Source organism: Elgaria multicarinata, chromosome 15 (genome assembly GCF_023053635.1).
Source record: "Elgaria multicarinata webbii isolate HBS135686 ecotype San Diego chromosome 15, rElgMul1.1.pri, whole genome shotgun sequence".
In the NCBI taxonomy this organism is placed as follows: Eukaryota; Metazoa; Chordata; class Lepidosauria; order Squamata; family Anguidae; genus Elgaria; species Elgaria multicarinata.
In genome coordinates this window covers 29866678-29887295 of record NC_086185.1, presented here as the reverse complement: position 1 = coordinate 29887295, position 20618 = coordinate 29866678, and the positions used below count along the sequence as shown (strand labels likewise).

Below are 20618 nucleotides of genomic sequence, written 5' to 3'. Positions count from 1 at the left end.
ACAGGCTGTTGGTCAGGTTTTGGAGCGAGCAGGCAACGCTGTGTGAGCACATTGTGTGGGGGAGAAGTGGCCAGACTGTGGAGCCAGGCTCTTGGCTCCCCAGGCGAACTGATTCCTTTTGGGCGGGCGAGCGTCAGTATCCCATCCCACCGTGCAAGGCCCAGCCCAGCTGGCCTCTCCTCCTTGTAAGCTGTGCTTATGCTGCAGCGTGTGGTGTCTCCATGCTGCTGCCAGATTCTCTGCTTCAAGCCTGCTGGCATCATACAGTAGCCTCACCCCTTCCCTGAACAGCGTTGCCCTGGGTCCTTTTTGGGGTCGTCCAGCTGTGTGACAAATTATTGGGGACAGGCGCAAATAGACGTCACCAAGGCTAGCACAGGGCATTTGTAAACACCAGGGCTAGCTGCAGTTGGACTGCCCACCCGGAGAGGGGAGAGGGGAAGCAGAGCCCTTCCACCAGCCCTGAGGAACGTCTGCTCGTTTCCCCCCTCTTCCTGCCCCATCCCTTCCTCCTTGTGTGTTGTGTCTTTGCAGATTGTAAGCCTGCAGTGAAGACTGTCTATTTTGCTGATTGTGAGCTGCTCCTAGTGTCAGAGTGTGTGTGTGTGTGTGTGTGTGTGTGTGTGTGTGTATTTACTTAAACAAAGAGAAAGAGGTGGCAACAGGTAGTTTTTCTTTTTCCTTTCTGTTTTTTCCTTGCTTTGGATTTTTAAAAAAGCCTTGCTCCTGGCTGGCCACAGGAATTAGGCATCATTCCTGGGGACAGAATGCTACATAATGACATAGTTAGGGTGACCCTATGAAAAGGAGGACAGGGCTCCTGTATCTTTAACCGTTGTGTAGAAAAGGGAATTTCGGCAGGTGTCATTTGTATGCATGCAGCACCTGGTGAAATCCCCGCTTCATCACTCTAGAGTGGCCAGATACAAAAGAGGGCAGGGCTCCTGCAGCTTTAACTGTTGTGATGAAGAGGGAATTCCACCAGGTGCTGCATGCATTCAAATGACATTTGTTGAAATTCTCTTTTCTGTACAACTGTTAAAGAGACATGATCCCATGTCCTCCTTTCCATATGGTCACCCTAGACATAGTCAACACCTGAGGGATTGATCTGATCATTCCTGGGGCATTGCATGGGGGGAAGGGGGAGATGGAACCCCTCATTTCCTCCCAAAGAATACCCTGAGAACTCGTAGTGTCCTTCCCAGGAGCGTTTTGCCCCCAGGAACACTGCCGATTCATGACTGTTTCCAGCAACAACACTTTTTTCAAAGTCAAAGCAAGGAGAAATAGCCCCACCTCTGGACACCTCGGATTTTTAAGAATGCAAGGGCCCCCTGCACCTTTACGAAAGGTTTTAGGTTTTCACCCGCCATCCCAAAGATCTCCAAAAATGGCCTACCCATGTTCTCCAGGCACAAATGGCCTTGCACATGTGTATGGAATTTTTGGCACCTCTTTAGTTGAAATAAAACAGTCTTCACTGCCCATCTAAAAGCAGGCAGTGAAAGTGCTCGGCTCTATGCCTCTCTGGGGAGGTTGATCCAAATCTGGCACGCCACATCTAAAAGGCCTTCTCCCAGAGACATGGGAGGGCCAGAGCCGGGGTGGGGCGGGCGGTCGGCCATCCCGAAAGGGCCTCTAATGTGGAGTGGAATTCTTGGGCAGACAGAGGTGAGATTTGAACCAGGGAGTTTTGCAGCTCACTCAAAAATGATATCACTGATATATCAATCAGAGTTTTGGATAGCCTACAACAAAAGAAAGAAACCTTGTGTTTCTGTTCTCCTGCAGTTTCCCTTCATTATATCCTGACCCTTTCCTCTTTTTACAGGTGTGTATTAAAAATGGACCATCATTGCCCCTGGTGAGTGAAGCCTACTGGGTTTTTTGACTTCCTGAAAAAAGAGGGCTGTTTAGGAGGGCCTTTTAACCAATCCATGATGCACACGTTGTTTTCTGTGTCTTCCCAGAATGTCCTTGTTTGTCAAGGTATATTAACGATTCTCAGGGACAGAGAATCATGTAATTCTGAGTTTGGTGAGCCCACTCTACCAATACAATTTAAAACTGAGAACTTAGAATTTGGGACAGATTTTCAGATAATCTTTGGCTGATGTGTTTTTGTTTCATGTGTGTGATTGTGTGGACAAGCAAACATGTGTACACAATATTTGTATACACAACATTTGGTATTGCCACTGGAAATACTGATTTGGCAGTTTTGAACCAGCTGGAATGAGAAGATGGAACCAACTTTGGTTGCTTTAGCTCTATTTCCTTATCCAGTTATTCCCTTATCCAAAAGTTATCCTTACTGCCCACCAGAGGACTCCAGTTTCAATTCTTGTCCTTCGCAGATCTGGAAAGGAGGTTCAGATCTGAAATGCTTGTTCTACCAATTATAATCCTCCACCTACCTTGGCTGTAGATTTGTAGTTTATTTTCCTTTTGTTATTTACATACATGCAGACTGAGATTGTACCTAGACATTTCTGCAAAATGTGTCCCAAACACGGTTTGCCCCCCAGTGCATGATCCTAGGGGGCAGGCTGGCATGACTAGGGGTGGAGATGGGGTATACCTTCCTGATCAGGTGTGTGTGTGTGTGTTAATTCAGGCAAAACATGCTTTGGAGATGGGGCAAGCACACAGTATTTTTTCCTAAGTAGCATGGACATTACTATGTATGTGTGCAGGCGGGTACCTTTTCTTGTGTTGGCTGTTTAAGTTTGTATTCGAGGAAGCTAGAAGAGAAATCCAGCAAATGAAATGCTCAGGGGCTGAGCCCTCACGTATGAAAAGATTAATCAAGGGGCATGATCCATCCCTTTTCATAGATGCCACATAGACGCTGTTCATGCCCTTCCAGCTCTTAGGAGGGACAGGAGACACCTCTGTATCGTGACCCACAGAAGGAGCAGAGCTGTTGGATCTGTGGCAGGCATGGGCAGGTCTCCTATTCAAAGTAGTGTACGGTTGGATTCCGGAACTCTGACTTGCTGTGGTGGTGGTGAAAATCTCGACCACTCTCTGTAAAGCAGCTCCACAAGCAGAGGAGTCAGGTCATGCCTGTACTTCTTAAAAGATACCCAAGGGGGCTGCCTATAGGCAGGGGGATGCCGCCGTGAGAAGCAAAATCCCGTGCTTTTGCTGTGTCGGGGTGGCAGCAGCTAATCCCTATGCAGCAGCAAAAATGTGGGGTTTCCGGTGGCTGGGCCCACCCCCTGCAGACAGTGACCAATTGGGGATCACCATCTGCCCAGCCATGCCTCCGCTGCAACTCTGGAGTGAGGATAGATGGTGGGTGTGCTGTACTCACCTCGCTCCAAAGAAAAAAGGCGGGTAAGTCCCTGACTTCTTTGCTTCGCACCTTTGCGGGTAATGCCCCGCAATGGCTGCGAGTGGGGCTCTTGGTGCCTCCAAAGGACATGAGCATTGAGAGAAGGTGCTACTGATGCTGTGGCCCCCAACCAGTAGGTGCCTTTAACCCTCATACAGTTCTAGGGCATGGTCTGCACACAGATGATGCATCACCTTTCCTGCAGCTGAACAGATCTGGATTGGAGACTTGTTAGGGCTGCTGTGCATGGCCGCATGAGTTCCATGATAGAAGGAAGAAAAACAGGAAATAAAAGTCATAGAACTATACATAACGCACTGCCATGCCGGACTTGCAATAGCCATCTACTAGAGAGGTGGAAGATGCATTTTCCCACCAATAAAATACTGTCATTTGTACATCTCCTTGTTTTGATGTTCACCAAAAATCAGTTACTATGTGTGTGGGTGTGTTTCAAGTGACTGACTGCCCTTAGCAAACACTGTGAATTCAGTGGACTTCTCTTCCAAATAGAGTGGGATCATTTTCCTGACTTGCTGTGCACCAGAATAAGAACATCAGAAGAGCCCTGATGCTGGATCAGACCGAGGGTCCATCTAGTCCAGCACTCTGGTCACACAGTGGCCAACTAGCTGTCAACCAGGGACCAACCAAGCAGGGCACGGTGCAACAGCACCCTCCCGCCCATGTTCCCCAGCAACTGCTGCACAAAAGGGTTCCCAGCGTCCTTCCTAGGGAAGAACAGGATCCCAGCTTTGTCAAACGGCTGTTTATGCTCAGCAAACCTCAAGCTTGTTGTCTCTTAAGGGCTTTTTTACCTTCAGAAGCAGGTGGCTCGTGTTTTTGATGGGTGTGTTTCTTGCATGAGACTGGAATACAGAAGGAATGAGGCAGGCTAGGATTATGCTGCAGTCACTGGGGACTGTTCAGTAGGCTGATTGTACCGTGCAATTATGCTCCATCGAGGAGATCAGAGCGCTCTTCGCTGTTTTTGCTTTGCTTTTGGCTCCATTACACTGATGATTATTATTATTATTATTATTATTATTATTATTATTATTATTATTATTATCCCTTCTTCTCCAGGGTGAACAACTGCATTGGATTTTCTAACTACAAATTCTTCCTACTATTCTTAGCGTATTCTCTATTGTACTGCATGTACATTGCCGCAACAGTCTTCAAGTACTTCGTCAAGTATTGGACAGTAAGTTCGGGAATCTGGCAGTGGCCGTGGCCCAGCTATAAAGCACCCAGTTCCACCCCTGGCAACTCCAGGGGGTGTCTATATGCTCTATTAACTTTCTAGCGGCTGCGTGGTGGTGCTGCGTGTTTAAATGACGCAGCCGCTAACTTGCAGCCATATTTGGATTTCCCCTCCAACGTTTTGGGTTTTCAGCGTGCCGATTTATAGTGAATTTTATTATTATTATTTATTTATATAGCACCATCGATGTACATGGTGCTGTACAGATAACACAGTAAATAGCAAGACCCTGCCGCATAGGCTTACAATCTAATAAATTTTATTCGTGGGTGTTGCAAAAAAAACTCCAATCGGCTGGAGAGGGGGTGCCTTTGTTGTTGTTGGGATGGGAAAGCGCAGGAACGCAGGGCAGAGGGCGGGCTTTTCCGGGCGGATCGCCCACGGTCCCTCCTGCCGCAGTCTAGCTGTATCAGTATAGCCTCACAACAACGATGCTGCAGGCTTCTGAGCTGATGCCCTTCCAAGGCAGTGTGGCGTATAGACACCCCCCTGCTGGTAGGGCTTGGAACCCTTGTCTGGGACCCTTGTTTAGAGGAGGTAACACTGTGCTCAACGAGCCAGTGGGTCTGACTCAGTGTAAAGCAGTTTCTTATGTTCACAAATCCCAGGTTGGGGACGAGTATGATTTGTCCAAATCCAGAATAACAAGCACTGTGACCCATAAAATGAGCAGGCAATTTTGGCCCAGGCTAAATAGCCTTACACAAAAATGTACTAAGTACCTTATTCATGTATCCCAACTTGGACTACAATGCCCATCATCACCAGCCGCCCTGGCCAAGTATTCTCTCATCTCCCCCACACAGACCCCAGAACTGAGAGGGTAAGCGGGGTCATTCTACCAGCCCTGCTGAAAACCTGCATCATTCTGTCCTCTTCCCTCCTCAGCCCGTTTTCATTGTGTGTTGTTACTTTTTCACATTATAAGCCTGCAAGCAGGGACTGTCACCTCACCCCCCCCCAAAAAAAAACCTTGATGAAATTTAATAGGGATAAATGCCAGGTTCTTCACCTAGGAAAAAGAAACCAAAGGCACAGTTACAAGAAGGGGGACGCTTGGCTCAGCAATATTAAAAGCGAGAAGGATCTTGGAATTGTTGAAGATCACAAGCGGAATATGAGCCAACAGTGTGATGTGGCTGCAAAACAAGCAAATGCTATTTGGGGTTGCATTAATGGAAGTATAGCTTCCAAATCGTGCGAAGTACTGGTTCCCCTCTATTCGGCACCAGTTAGGCCTCATCTTGAGTACTGCATCCAGTTCTGGCCACTACACTTCAAGAAGAACACAGACAAGCTGTAGCGGGTTCAGAAGAGGGCAGTGAGGAGGGCCAGGATCTCTTCTTGATCCTCCCAGAGTGCAGGACACGGAATAACGGGCTCAAGTTACAGGAAGCCAGATTCCAGCTGGACATCAGGAAAAACTTCCTGACTGTTAGAGTGGTACGACAATGGAAGCAGTTACCTAGGGATGTTGTGGGCTCTCCCACACTAGAGGCCTTCAAGAGGCAGCTGAACAACCATCTGTCAGGGATGCTTTGAGGTGGATTCCTGCATTGAGCAGGGGGTTGTATTCAATGGCCTTATAGGCCCCTTCCAGCTCTACTATTCTATGATTATTATTACTTGATTCTAAAATAAATTATTTGAAGGGATGTACAAAAATGGAACTAAGATGGAACCCACCACAATATTATTCATAAGGGTTTGGATCTAGAGATTGACAAGTGGAACCCCCCCTATGCAACAGGGCTTACCTGGGGTCACACACAGACACTGCAGCCCCCAAACAACACTCCTGAGGGTCAGGGGACCCTCTGGAACAGCATATGATAGGACATGGGGCAGGGGGTCAGTAGCATTCAGCCGGCTTGCCTCGCGCAGGCAGAAGTGCCTTTCTGCTCATGCAAGACATCTCTGGATCCATGCCTGTGAAAATAAAATAAACAAGATCGGCAGGCTTACGTTTTGACATCAGTTGCCATTCTGCTGTGTGTGTATTTTTGCAGGATGCTAAACCTCTCAAAGCAGGGGAGGCCCACTTTGCTGGTCTCTGCACACTTGTGTCCCTTACATTCACAAATGAATGGAAGGGGCACATTCACAGCCAGACTACGGTTACATCTTGGTCAGTATTGTCTACCCTGACTGGCAGCAGCCAGATCTGCAAGTTCTGTGACAAAGAAGCAAGGAGCTCTAATATTGCTGAGCGTTTCCTCTTCCAGTCATCCTCTCTTGCTTTCCTCCACAGGCGGAGCTGACCAATGGACGCTCCAAGTTCCATGTCCTTTTCCTTCTTTTTGTGGCAATCATGTTTTTCGTAAGCCTCATGTTCCTCTTTGGCTACCATTGCTGGCTCATCAGTAGAAACAGGTCTACGTTGGGTAAGACATGGCCTGTGATTTTTGCGGACAGAAGGTGGGGAGAGAATTTTTTAAATCAATGATAAAATTAAAAATAAATCTTCTCTTCCAGCCACCTTGAACTCATCACTCCTGGTTGGAATTCCCCCCAGACCCAAGGCTGTTTTAGCAATGCAAATCTCCTCTTTATATCTCATACGCCCCCCCCCCCCCCAGCTTCCTGATTCCCCTATGCTGATTCTGCCCCCATGATTGGATATTGGAGCTGCAAGTCAGCTGCTCTTATAGGCTGCTGATTCTGCCCGCATGACTGGATGGTGGAGCTGCAAGTCCGCTGCTCTTATAGGCTGCACCACAGCTCCTAAGTGATTCATAATTTGAGTATCAACCTGTTTTGCCCAACCTGGCGCCCTCCAGATGTGTTGGAATACAACTCCCAGCATCTGCCAGCTGAAGGCTGAGCTATTGGTTAGCATCACTAAGAGCTGTTAATTTAAATATAACACTGGATTAAATTTGTTCCTACCAAGGCCCCTTATAGTGCACACTTAATTGACGTAGCTGCTGCTGCTGCTGCTGCTGCTGCTGCTGCTACCACCCTGTTAGTGACTTTCATGGCACTAAAAGGGTGTCTAAAGTTTTCCACCTGCCTGGGCTACTGTTCCCTTGTGGTTAACAACCACACAGGTCATGGACTTTCCCCATGAGGTATAGTGGATTTATGCCAGGGGAGACCCAAATTCAAATCCCTGCTCAGCCCTGAAGTTCACCGGCTGGCTGTGGGCCAGGTATGATCTCTCAGCTTTGCAGAGATTGTCGTGAGGATAAAATGGGTGTCTGTGTCGGGGCTGGGGGTGCTGAACCATGGACGCTGCCCCCAAACATTTTGGAGGAAAAGTGGGATAAAACAGGTGGGGCCCTGCAGCCCAGCGTTGTGGTGGATCCGCAGCCCCCAAGCCAGCCTCCAAGAACAGGAACCTTGTAGTGCTGTTTGAGTGGCAGGAGGGCGGAGGGAGGAAATCGGAGAGGTGCTCAGTTCCCATGTTGAGTATTGGAGAGAATGAAAGTCCACCTGCACCCTTGTGTTTGCCTGCAGAGGCTTTCTCGGCTCCAGTGTTTCCGAACGGCCCGGATAAAAATGGATTCAACCTAGGCTTTGTCAAAAACCTTCAACAAGTGTTTGGAGAGGAAAGGAGACTCTGGCTGTTCCCTGTAGTATCCAGGTAAGTAGAAAGGAAGCGGCTCCCAGCGGCTGAGAGCAGAACCTGAGCTCCTTTCAGGAAAGCAGGATTTGGCCTGCATAGACGGCAAATGCAAGAGCAGGCGAGGGCCGGCTCATCTCCCCTGCCAGGGAGGGAGGATGCCAGGGAGGGAGGATGCCAGGGAGGCGGGTCCAGGCTGGGCGTTGTGAAGCGTTTGGAAAAAGAGCCGGCTTTCCTTTTCCCGCTTGCCCCACCGCTGTGCTACTTTTGTCTCCGCAGTAAGGGCGATGGGAATTCTTTCCCAACAAGAACATTGAGTGAAGCACGGAATCCACTGCTAGGAAGCAAAGAGCAGTGGGATGAAAACGGGTCAGACGATGACAACCACGGTAAGGGTGTGACCTCCCCTCACGCAAGGGTTCAGGGAGAGGGGACGCAGCGGAGTCTTGTGGCACCTCACAAACTGGCAGAATTCTCGTGGTGTGAGGCTGTTCCATAGGATGATGCATGAAGTAGACAGGTAATGAGGGGGTTCCATATGCATCAATACTGTAGGGTGGAGTGATGGGCAAAGTGGAATTTTGAAAAGAAGCAAAGATTTACTGGAAGCAGACAAAATGCACAAGTCCGTGAACCGCCCAGAGAGCTCCGGCTATTGGGCGGTATAGAAATGTAATAAATAAATAAATAAGTAAACAAGGTTCAGTCACTCAGGTCAACAAGCCCATGTGTACCTCTCTGAATCAAGAGGAAGGATGAAGCTGTTAAGAACAAAAGAAGATGCTGGGTCAGAACAAGGGTCCATCTAGTCCAGCACTCTGTTCACACAGGGGCCAACCAGCTGTTGACCAGGAACCCGCAAGCAGGACATCAGTGCAACAGCCCTCCCATTGCTATAGATCTGCCCCTCAGATCAGTAGAGCAGTTGTCTGGGAAGATTTGGGCACAATCCTGCCCACATTTGCAGAGGGATTGAATCCTAAGCATGGAGAGCAACAGCAGTGATAGTGGCTCACCGAGGAACAGCTTGAAGCTTTGCCAATGAACATGCAATGGGGCGCAAGCCCAGGACATTCCATGGTCCGAAGCCCTCAACCCCTGCTAGGGCCAACAATGTGAAGGATGTCAGAAGAGCCCTGCTGGATCAGACCAAGAGTCCATCTAGGCCAGTATTCTGTTCACATAGTGGCCAACCAGCTGCCTGTGGGAAATCCACAAGTAGGACACGAATATAGCAGCAGCCTCCAGGCCATGTTCTCCAGTAACTCGTGTATGTAGGCATACTGCCTCTTGATACTGGAGCATAGGGCCGTCAGGACTAGTAGCCATTGATAGCCTTCTCCAGGAATTTGTCTAAAGTCTTTGAGAAGACTTGCTACACCATTCAGACACCAAGGAGCTGTCTATATATACGCGCCAAAAGCCTCGGGTGGCTGCACAGTGGCGCTGTGTCGGTTATACAATACAGCAGCCACCTCACAGCCATCACAGGGCTTTCCCGTGAAGCTGCGAAGCAAAAAAGACAGGACTCACCCCAACTTTTTTCTCTAGAGTGAGGCGAGTATAGCGCATCCACCATCTATCCTTGATCTGGAGTTGCAGCAGAAGCGTGGCCAGGTGGGTGGCAACCCTTGATTGGTTGCCGTCTGTCCGGACAGACAGCAGGCCCGGCCACCGGGAACCCTGCACTTTTGCTGCTGCGTTGGGATTAGCCGCCGCCACCCTGACACAGCAAAAGCACGTGACTTTGCTTATCGCAGTGGCAATCCGTCGCCACATAGGTAGCCCCCAGTTCCAGCCCCCATCTATTCCCCTGCCCCCCACGGTACTGTCTGAAGCAGGTGTCGCTTCACCCAGTTGCATGCCAGGGCCAGCCCTGTGTGCAGTGTGGCGTGCTTTGGAAAGCCAGCCTTGCAGGTGCGACAGTTTAATGGATGACTGCAACGAAGCACGCTTAAGAGCTTCCAGGCGATACATGTTCCCACCCATTAAGCAGACGGGGATCTAAGAAATACGACACAAGCCAGTGGGCCAGGGAAACTAGACGCTTTCTCTGCCCCAGGAGTCATCATCACACGGAGAGTCTGTTCTTGTAGATTCTAGGAAGACCTCACCAGCCATCCCCCATTTCCTTTCAGGACCATCCCTCTCAGATAGGGGTCCCTGCTTGGGATGCAGCTGGGGAGAAGAACATGGCACCTTCTTGTCTCCTGGGTAGACCTCCTTGCTCATTGTCAGGCAAGGAAACAGCAATCACTGGAAGGGGGAGGTTAAAGCCTCCCCCTTTCCCTGCAGCAATTCTGAACCAGATATCTGTTTCCTCACTATTAGCAGCATCAGGATTGTTGGGAGGAGGGCAAGGCTAAAGCCTCTCAACCCCCCACCCCAGCAAGCTACTTCCCACCCTCTACCTGCTGGCTGATCAGCTGGGCAGTGAGGAACAGTGGGCGGGGCTCCACAAGCTGCACAGAAGGCGGCCAAGGGTCACCCATATGTGGACTAGACACACACACACCCCAAGATGCCTTTCAACTCTCTGGTTCTATGGAGAAGGGCATACGGGCTTTGATGGGAGAGACCATGCCTTCCGACTTTGTGACCCTGATCCCTTTTGGTTCACATATCACCCTCTGAGGCTGCCCCAGTTCCTCTTGAGATCACTGTCTGCTTGCTTCCAGCTTCAACCGGACAGGCAAATGAGGCGCACAATTCAAAGAGTCCCACACAAAGCCAGATGAGCGAAGGCTGTCTTTCAGAAGAAGTGCGTGCAAAGCAGACAGACTAATCCCAGCATGGTTTCTGCTTTGGACCAAATCAATTAAGCAAGCACGCAAGATTTAGATGCTAAATACCCCCCATTACCACCACTCCCCTACCTGCATTTCCAACAAGACCTGTGAAGGTACCACAACACTGGTCAAGCTGTCTTGCAAAATCTCAGGTGTACTGGAGGCACTTGGAAGGGGTCTTGGTGAAACTCTTTCCCTTTCGGCCGGGATGCGCTTCAAATGCTAACCATGGTGTGGAAATGTTCTTGCAAGTAATATTGAACTGGCTCGCCTGAACATTCACTCCCATGAGTTGCTCACAGTGGCTTTTGTGTGCCTGCACTGGGCCAACTTCTCCTCCTGTTGTGTTATACAGATTGCAGAGAGAGAAAGAGGATTTTAGAAGATGAGTGACTTCCTTTAAACCATCTTTCTTCAAAGAAAAGTGTTAAAAGATGGCCCCTCTTATCCCCATCTTTCGAGCGTTGGCCACCGGATAAAATCACCTATTTGGTTGTATAAATACAGGATTGCTTTGTGGTCATTCAACCTTGGCAATTGAACTATGTAATAGGGTCATTCTCCCCTGCTGCTGCATGCAGTGTACATGCAGTTGTTACTCAAGAGGAAGAGAGCCCAGATATGTTCCCTCAAGTTAGCAGTTCAATTCTGGGGATGCGGCATTCCCCCAGCATTTCAGTTACAACATTTTGCTGATGGGAAAATGCAACGCCAGGCCCTATAAGCCCATCCATCATTCTTGGAAGCACTGGGGGAATGTAGCTGAGGGAGGGTCAGGAGCACTTTGAGATGATGCTTGTGACTGTTGTGATTCCAAGCCCACCGAGATGTGAGACAATAAAGAGGTCTGCTGTGCAATCCACAAGAACTTTCTTCAGTAAACAGACACCTCTTCACACCTGAAGGGCGTGTGAATGCTAGGAGCTATCTTCTAAGCTGAATTGGCTTTACAAAGCAAGGCGGTTGCCTATCAACCAAATGGATGGTTTCCCGCCATGCCCAACAGGCTTTTACCGGACCCCTCCCTTCAGGGAGAGCCTTCAAACTGTAACCTCTCCTGAGTGACTAACCAAGCAGCCACCTCCCACCTCCTCTCAATTTCACCCACTTGACCCTGCGGCGGACTCTGGGATCCATCATTTCCAATGCTCTTTCCCCCTTTGACAAAGACTGAGTTTGTGGGAGGGAGAGGGGAAGATGATCTCTGAACCTAGGCCTCCTATTTGATAAGCTCCTGGGAAGATTCCTGCTTGACTCCTGGAGAGTCTTGGAGAATTTCCTCCCCAGCTTCTTATCTCAGCTGGTCATCTTCTTCAGCCTCCGAGTCTTTCAGAATCTACACCAGGGAGACTGGGCCTCATCCTGATAGTGGCACTGCAAATAGAGATGTAATTTCCATCCCAGTTTCTTTATATATTGGGATTATGAACACTCTCATACTCTGCTGCTTTGACAGTGAGTAAACATCAGCAAGAGAACGTACTCTCCACTTCTATCTCCCCTGGACTTCTTTTGCCCCAAATACTGTCGTCACCCAACACACACACACCTCCCCACCAAGGCAATTCTCCTTTCATCCAGGTCACACCACACCCTCTGTCACCTTCCATGAGATTTGCAGTGCTACTGGAGCCAGAATGGAACGTGTGAATATAACAACATGGAAGGGAAGCCACCTGAAAGGTCCTTTAGCTTCAGTGATGTTCATTGTCCCAAGTAGAGAAGGGATTTCTCCTCCTTAAGAGTCACCTGTGATTACTCCTCAGCACATTCATAGCTGAAGTAATAAAAGAACTGCTCTCTTCCCCAATTTCTCCCTCCAGGCATAAGTACAAAAGGAAACATGCGGCCATCAGTAACTAAGAAAAGCTTCAAGTGTCCCTAACGTTCTCCTTTCTAAACTGTGACACCACAATCCTTTATTTTTCCTGTGTCCAAAAGTTGCTAATTGCATTGCCTTGAGATTGAAAACAGGTATTACCCAAGTCTAAGCAAACTCCTGCTGCTTAATGTGTCTTTATAATCATCAGCAATGTGTTAAGTGATTTGCTCTCTTAAATTGGACTGGGGAACAACTAGGTTTATGAATTATATAAATCAAGCTTTCCTCAAACTGTGGGAAAGATGCATTGGAGAAACCTGTGTCGTGGCTTGTAAAAATCATGCTCTCTCCTTACCACTTTTTAATGCTGCTCTAGAAGTGACAAACACCCAGATTAGAGCCGGTGCAGAAAGACATGTAATTTTCAAACTAGAATCAATTCAATCATTGTGGCAGAGCTAAAGGCCATGCTTGAAAGGCCAGTAAATAAAGTGGTCTTAGATTGGAAATCAGGCGGATAACCCTTGAAACAAATGACAGCCTGCCATGTTTTTTTTTTTACTGTAAGTGTTTTTTGCAACATTCAGATTTCTAAAGCTGTCTTGAGAATCTTATTTGCTGTAATTGTTTTGTTTGATTTAGATTACCAGCAAGGTTCCTCCCTTTCTGTGGAAATGGAGACGTAGCATTTTTGAATGGCCGATGGTACAAAACTTGTTCTTCTGTGGTAAGTGTTTATCCTCAAGTTAAAGAAAAATCTTAGCACTTTTTGATCAGCATAAGGACAAGCGTGCTTGCGGTTCAAATGGAAGTGTTGTCCTCTCTAATCAAAGCACTTCATTGGAAGGGAAAACCATGGAAGGACTTTCTTAAACCTCACATCAGAGCAGGGGAGGGCAGACTTCAGACCTGCAGGATTTACTTTTTTACTATAGTCCCAGGACCTACCAATTGGAGCCTAGCGCAAAATACGTACACTTAGAATTATATTCTGAGCCCAAGAATTTGTTTTGAGTAGCAGAACTGAATGGATAGCACCAAAGCAGTTGTGGGGGTGGGGGGATTTCAGCCAAGGAAACAATAGAGATAGAATGGTAAACTCCTGTCTCCCAGTGCTCTTGCCCTTATCCAAATCAGAGCCCCCCTCTTTAAAGTGAAATCAAACATCCGATCTGATCACAGATCTTCTGAGAAATGGGTTTCAGCAGATTCCAAAAATGCAAAAACAGACTGGTCAAAATGTAACTCTTGTGTTACTTGTGAATGTTGTTCAAGTGGTAGAGATAGTGTAAGGTAACCCTGACAAATTCGAACCCTGGATTGTTGGGAAAGAGAAAGGCCAGAGTTCCTGGTTTGTACATCACGGCAAACAACCCAGGCACGGAGCATTCCCGGGTTGTTTAGCCACCCCCACTCTCAGCAGGAGCAATCAGGCATCTGCATGCTCACTCGTTTGCAGTAAGACAGTCCATGGAGCAAATTCCTTTTGACAGCAGCAGCAAGGCCTTCTATGTATTGTCTAGCTCTGCCCTAAACGAAAGGCAGTAGCACAAAACGCCGATGCGGATTGGTTCCTCTTTCTTTCCACAATCCCCTCCATAACTAATGGTTTAGCTCTGCAGCACCAATGGGAACTTTCCTACCTAGGTAAGCAGCAGCTTCTGCAGACCAGTTTTCATCAAGAAGGCAGCAGAGGATGAAGTGATTAAACTCCCTAAATCCTACCTGCTGAAATCCTCACGATTGCCACCCCTCCCCGGCAGCTATTTGCCTTTTTTCCAAGTTGAACGCCAGTTGAACGCAGCAATGTATAACGTCATGTCTAGTTTGGTTCTTAGAGCAAAAGAAAGGAATTTGCTTTCATCCGTCTGCCGTTCTCTCCCCCCCACAACCCACTTGAATTTCAGCTTCCTTCTCTCTCATTTGCTTCCTCCGACGACGGACACTTGTGGGGAATAAATGGAAAGGACGCACGTGGATTTCCCAGGATAAGAAAGCGCCGTTCTCAGATGCTAGTTCTAGCTCTCTGAAATGCCTCTTCAGGAAGGATGCTTGCCTTGGTGATGCTTCCAAGGGTTCCTACGCATTTGGTTGTTCACAGGGCAACCTTGGAGTGATTGAGCCCATTCACGACCTTTTCCTTTTATATGTCTGATCCAGAATAAGTGAAAACGATTAGTGCAAATGCATTTCCAAACGCCTTAAAGGCAGTTATCTAACACCCTGGACTTCACATTATGTCTCATCTTGCCAACTAGCAAGAATGGTTCTATAACAAGAAGTAGATGGAGGCTTAACTAGACTACTTGGACAAGTGCTTTTAAGCAAGAGTCGTTGTTGCCAAATCAAGCCTTCTTGTTAGAAACTGTGGGTGAGTATGTACTGCTCGTGCAGGCTGTATATAACCCCCTCCCCACCAAAACACCTATACTCGCTTTCTTTATCCATGACTTTTAAATTCTAAGAACTCTGACCCTTTTTGTTCTGAAAACACAGCCTCTTCAGTACAGTGTCAAGTTTTTACACGCTTTAAAGCACAATCCTTGTTGCAAATGCCTAGTTTCAAAGGTATATTTGTTGACAAACCCATTAGTACATCTCCAAATAGTGGCCAAGTTTTGGATGTAGCATGCCTGTGTTTGGCCTGCACAACAGTAGCCTAATCCTTCCCAAGGTGGTCAAGTTGCACCTGCTCACGTGACTGAATACTCCTCTGTACAAAAGTTTCCCCCCACATAGGAAAGTACCATGCCAAGAAGAAGCATCCTAGGCTAGCCACCGCCCTGACATCCTGGTTTTCTATGTAATAGGAAAAGGTTGGGTTTTTTTTAATGTCTGGAGGAACATTCAACCATATGAACCCTTGAAGTGGAAAAATTTGGGCATAGGTCCATATCACAGACTTTGTAGAAAGAATGAAAGAAAAATGATAATCTTATGATGAGTAAGTGGTACTAAGAATTCATGTGCCTCCATCTTTAAAAATAAAATCAAGCATCTTTTTTCCCCTTCGAATATTGAACAGACCAGCCATGAGGTATGCTGGGACTTGCTTGACCTTCTTTTCCTTTTGTAACTCTACCTGAAGTGCTGGCATCAGAAGGACCCTTTATTAGCCTCCAGGTCCAGCCAAATAAGACTTTTTCCTGAGAGATTTCTCTGTTGCTCTGATCAGTAACAATGCACAAGTGGGAAAAGAGAAGATGGCTTTAGAGAGAACTGTCCAGTGCAGACAGTATACCAAATTGTAACCCTCTTCTAGGCATCGAATCGTAGTCTTAGATGTGTCTACTGCAGTGGTGGAGTTCTAAGAGCTCTGACCTTCGACAACAAGGTATTCTTTTTATATATATGTCCATACCCAGAGGCTGAAAAAGGAGATGCTTCACCATTTTTAACATTTTAACTGAGTTCCTTGAGCTATTTCTTTCATGGGTTGCTCCCTTTCACTGGCCTAGTCACGTATGGGGCCTCAAACACATGGCCTGTTGCCTCCAGAAAGGTTTAGGTTCAGTGTGGCACTTAATGTGCTATTTCTATCCCAAAATGAAGAGAGACAAGAAAATGAAATGTGTCTAAAACCCATTGAAAGAATCTGAATTCACACCAATTTGTTTTTAAGCTTTATCGACGTCAGTGGGACTTCTTTAGGCTTCACTTTCCCAGGATTATCTGCTGTATATTGATTGCTACATGCTTGTCTTATCAATCTGGGGACATCTATTGAGAAATTGGTTGTATGTATCATCTCTGATGTATACTTCACACAAAATAGACATTTGGATGGCTTTCACACATGACATTTACGTTCTTCTACAAACAAGTACCAGTTGTGGTGTCAAAAATGGTAATGTGTTACTGTTGTTACTAAATTGTGTTTCTCCCCACCCCTTCCTTTTCCTTGATTGGAGCCAGTGCACTTTAATTATTCTTCCATTGATTCCAAGTTGATCAAACATCAAATGGAAATGAAGTAAATGTAAATGTTGGGGAAAATATAAAAATGACTCATATGAAGATGCAGGAGCCTTATTGAAATCTGCCTCTAACTGCCTAGTTTACGCACAGGGAGGGTCAGCATCACACTTACTGTTGGTCTGTTCTCAGGCCCATGGATTGGACATCAGCACTGAACAGGAACAAAGCACACAAAGTTGTCTTTGCATGGCCCTCATTAGATGCTGATGTCTCTATGGTGTGGACATCAGACAGATTATGGGGCAGGCAGCAACTGGTCATGATGGACTGAATCCCAACCCACCTCCTGGGACATAGGTTCTATGCTACTAGTTAGGGTTGGGCAGACTTTGGGCTCATCAGATTTATTCTGTTCTTTATTAATCCACCAACAAGAGCCAGGTGCAAAAGATATGCACTTAGAATTAAAGAACAGCTTACCTCTGAGCCTAGGAATTTATTTTCAGTGTCAGAACTGAACTGAGCTCACAGCCCTTTCACACAAATGTCCACTCCTGGTTATCCCAAGCTTTTGTCATTTCAGCAACCTAATTTAGGTGGAAAAATTAATTTGTTTTGCTATTGTTAAATAAATGGGAGTCAGAAATCATCTGTTTCAAAAGATTCTGGTCCAAAGGAATTTTTTTTCTTCATTTTCAAATACCTGCTAACACACAATCCCACAAAGTACAATGAATAAAACAAGTCAACAGAAGATGATTTTGTGAAATCATGAATGAGAAAGATCTTTGTTACCAGGTTTCCTAACAGTGAATAACTATACGACTATCAACATTATCTCAAATCAGATAAAAACCTTAGCATGGAAAACTATTTTTGAAATGTAGATGTAGCTTGAATGTCCTCTCTTACCATAATTTTCATGGGACTTTTTTCAAGGGTTTATGTTGAAAAATCCACTCATCCATCCGTTAACCCAAAATCTGAAGGAATATTTCACAAGTTCCCATTGCCTGTTTTAAGTAAGAAACAAAACTTTGGGAGCAGTATGGATCACAGGCTGGGCCACTCTACAGCAAAAGCACTTTCTCAGTATAATTGAAAATATTTTATTAAATACTTTGTACCATTAAGAGTATCATCACTTTCAACAATCACCCATTTCTTGCGTTTCATTCAAATTTTCCTGTATTAGCCAAAAGGACTAAGCAGATGTCCTGAAGAAGGGACAGTATTTCCCTTACTCTAATTTCAGTGCTTTTGTGCTAAATTGTAAATACAAAAAAATATATTATCAAAAGAGGATATGGAGCAAAAATCCATGCCAGTGGTGCTTCTTGAATTGTACCGACCTTGCGGCCCAGACTGATCCTGTGCGTGCACCCAGCGGGCATGTAACATATGGAGATCAGCTATGCTGAATGAGCACTTGTGATCCAGGGTGAGGGGAACCACATGCCCACACGAGCAGCTGTTAAACAGCTTTGTAGTTGCGGCGCTGTGGCTGTAACAGCCAGTTAAAGTATTCACTTACAGCCATTTCCAAAGTCTTCAGTATTTTCATAGAAATGCAAAGCACTGAAGTGTTTTCAGTGATCTAAACAGAACATAGGAATCCAACCCTAATATGAGACACATTGGCCTCCCATACCTGGACTACTTTATAATGAATATTAAATAGGCTCCCTGTGCTACAGAAATATATGAAGCAGGATCTACACATTGAAGGTGTAAGCTGTCCTACACTATATATGGAATATGGACCCAGTGAGCATTCCACAATGCTTCTGTTTAAAGAGGAACCTTTTATAGGGTTTCTGTTGACCTCATTGAGTAAAGGAGTATGGTGGAAGTGCGGTGCAGACACACCAGTAGAGAAGTTAGTGGTGTAAAATTGCCATCACGAGAAGACAGAGCAGGAGGACAGTTTCTACCCAATTAATTTCCCAGGAAAAGTGGTGCAGAATATCCTTGTGATCCTTACACAGACTTGACATTCCATGTACACTGCTCTGGCTAGCAGTTTACAACATCACACTGATGTCTACAAAAGATTGTGGTAGTGACAAGTTGGGTAGTATATTGCTGTTTAAGAGACCGGGGCTTTTGCACATATTGCTACATACACTACACTGGTGAATTTTGTAAATTAGAATACTAAAGAATCGGAGTTCGGTATGTATGCAGCGAAGAATAATGGCGGCGTTGGTGATACCCCAGGGTTGATCAATAGTGGGATCTTGCATGCTGGCGTACTGCAAGATTCAATTAGCATGGTGATGTAAAAATGTTTACTTATCCAGAATCTATGGGATGATATCCCTTTCAGATGACGCATAAGATTGAAAGCACAATTTTTGTACTTGGCACAGTACCAGGAACACAAAATATCTGCAGTGGCAATATGAATGTAGCAAGTTGTTCCTTTCTGCCCATCTTGGGAAAAGGGTGTGGCAGAACTACACTAGAGACGCAGGGATTTACAGGAACGAATTTGCCCCTTTCCTCTGCAAGCTTCTTGAAGATGTAGCAGTGCCATCATGGCCCTGCAGCACATCCACTGTCAGCCAGGCAGCAGTAACCTGCTGTGTAGGATTGTGGTTCTGAGCGTCAGAGGCTGGTTTGGCTGAACAGGGCGTGTTTGTTGAGACACTGCTGTAATGTACCAACCCAAACGGGCATTGGCTTTTGAAGGCCATTTTGCTTGCTCTCCCCTGTTGACATTCATGTACGTGCAAATGGTTTTTTCATCAAGTTGTGTTAACATATTGAGGAAAGAAAGACACTTTTGACTATCGCTGCTGATGGGAGGATGGCACAAGTTTGAACTTTCCGCTCCATCATCAAACAGAAAGATGATTGTGCTTGCTAACAGCACATTTGGACTTGGAGCATGAGAGTGGCTGGGTTTCCTCAAGTCATTCATTACTAAGAAAAGAACATGATTGAGGCAAATAGTTGAACAGAGTGCAGCCTATATACTGTGGATTCTCAATCATTTGATTTCCATTTAATGCAGTATAGCTACAGGCTTCATATTCAAAGTTAATTAATGTCCTATTTTCCCCATTTAAGACTGCATTTAACTCATATGAAGACTGGGGAGAATAACTGATTTTCCAATCCAAAAACACCCCCTCAAAAGTTTGCATTCCTACCATCAGCTGTGGACCAAGCTGGATAGTGAAGCTTGACTGTATTCCTGTGAAACTTGTTGCCCTGCCTTGCGCTGTATTGCTGTTCAAGTAATCAAATCATTTGTTCTACAGCATTAATGTTTTATTTAAAATAAATTGTTTAGTAAGAGTCTTGAAAGTGGCAGCTTACTGCATGGTCCTTTCCCCAACTATATTTCTTACTTTTTCATGTCATCACTTTTCTGATAGTCAGTGGGACAAGCTTCTCCTCATTGTGTATATTTAAATATTCTGTTCACTGTTACAATTGCTTCCGCGCTCTGGCTTTATGTGCTTCCGAAGGAATCAAGGCCCAATCATTTCATTAATATTTCGAAGAGGTGCGATTTCCCCATTTGATTTTACAATACGAGGTGTATGAAATCGACTGCTGTTAAGTATCATGGTACAGAACTATTTCCCCTGATAACTAAGCCTCCTCACAATATATTCAGCATTTTGATCATTGCAGAAAGTGCCACTTTGAGCCTCCTGAATGTTGAATTATTCCATTATCTCAGGTTTGTTCATTTAAAAAGTGTACGTTCATGCTTTTGTAGCAGCCTTAAGCATGGAAATCTTTTGCAATAAAAATATTTTATAGAACCAGTTTAAAGACTATATTTCTACTATGTTTGAAAATCTGCTATAACGAGTTTGTCTACTGCTTACATTCTACTCGATTCAAAAGAAAATGAAAAGTTGCAAAATGAGAGTTGGACCAAGGAGATACTACCA

At 46.0% G+C, this 20618-nt stretch overlaps 1 protein-coding gene across 2 annotated transcripts in view; it reads left to right on the top strand.

Annotated features, from left to right (window-relative positions):
- Positions 1-20490, top strand: part of ZDHHC15 (zinc finger DHHC-type palmitoyltransferase 15) — a 39140-nt gene extending 18650 nt beyond the window's left edge. Inside the window, exons 6-12 of one of the 2 annotated variants that reach the window (XM_063141756.1) lie at positions 1835-1867; positions 4430-4550; positions 6862-6994; positions 8070-8196; positions 8455-8564; positions 13429-13513; positions 14694-20490. In XM_063141756.1, the coding sequence (XP_062997826.1) occupies positions 1835-1867; positions 4430-4550; positions 6862-6994; positions 8070-8196; positions 8455-8564; positions 13429-13472 (568 nt within the window). In that variant the 3' untranslated portion in view covers positions 13473-13513; positions 14694-20490. Of the gene's footprint in view, positions 1-1834; positions 1868-4429; positions 4551-6861; positions 6995-8069; positions 8197-8454; positions 8594-8662; positions 8696-13428; positions 13514-14693 lie in introns of those variants that run through there. The other variant, XM_063141757.1, reaches the window with a different exon arrangement.
- The last annotated feature ends 128 nt before the right edge of the window (positions 20491-20618 follow it).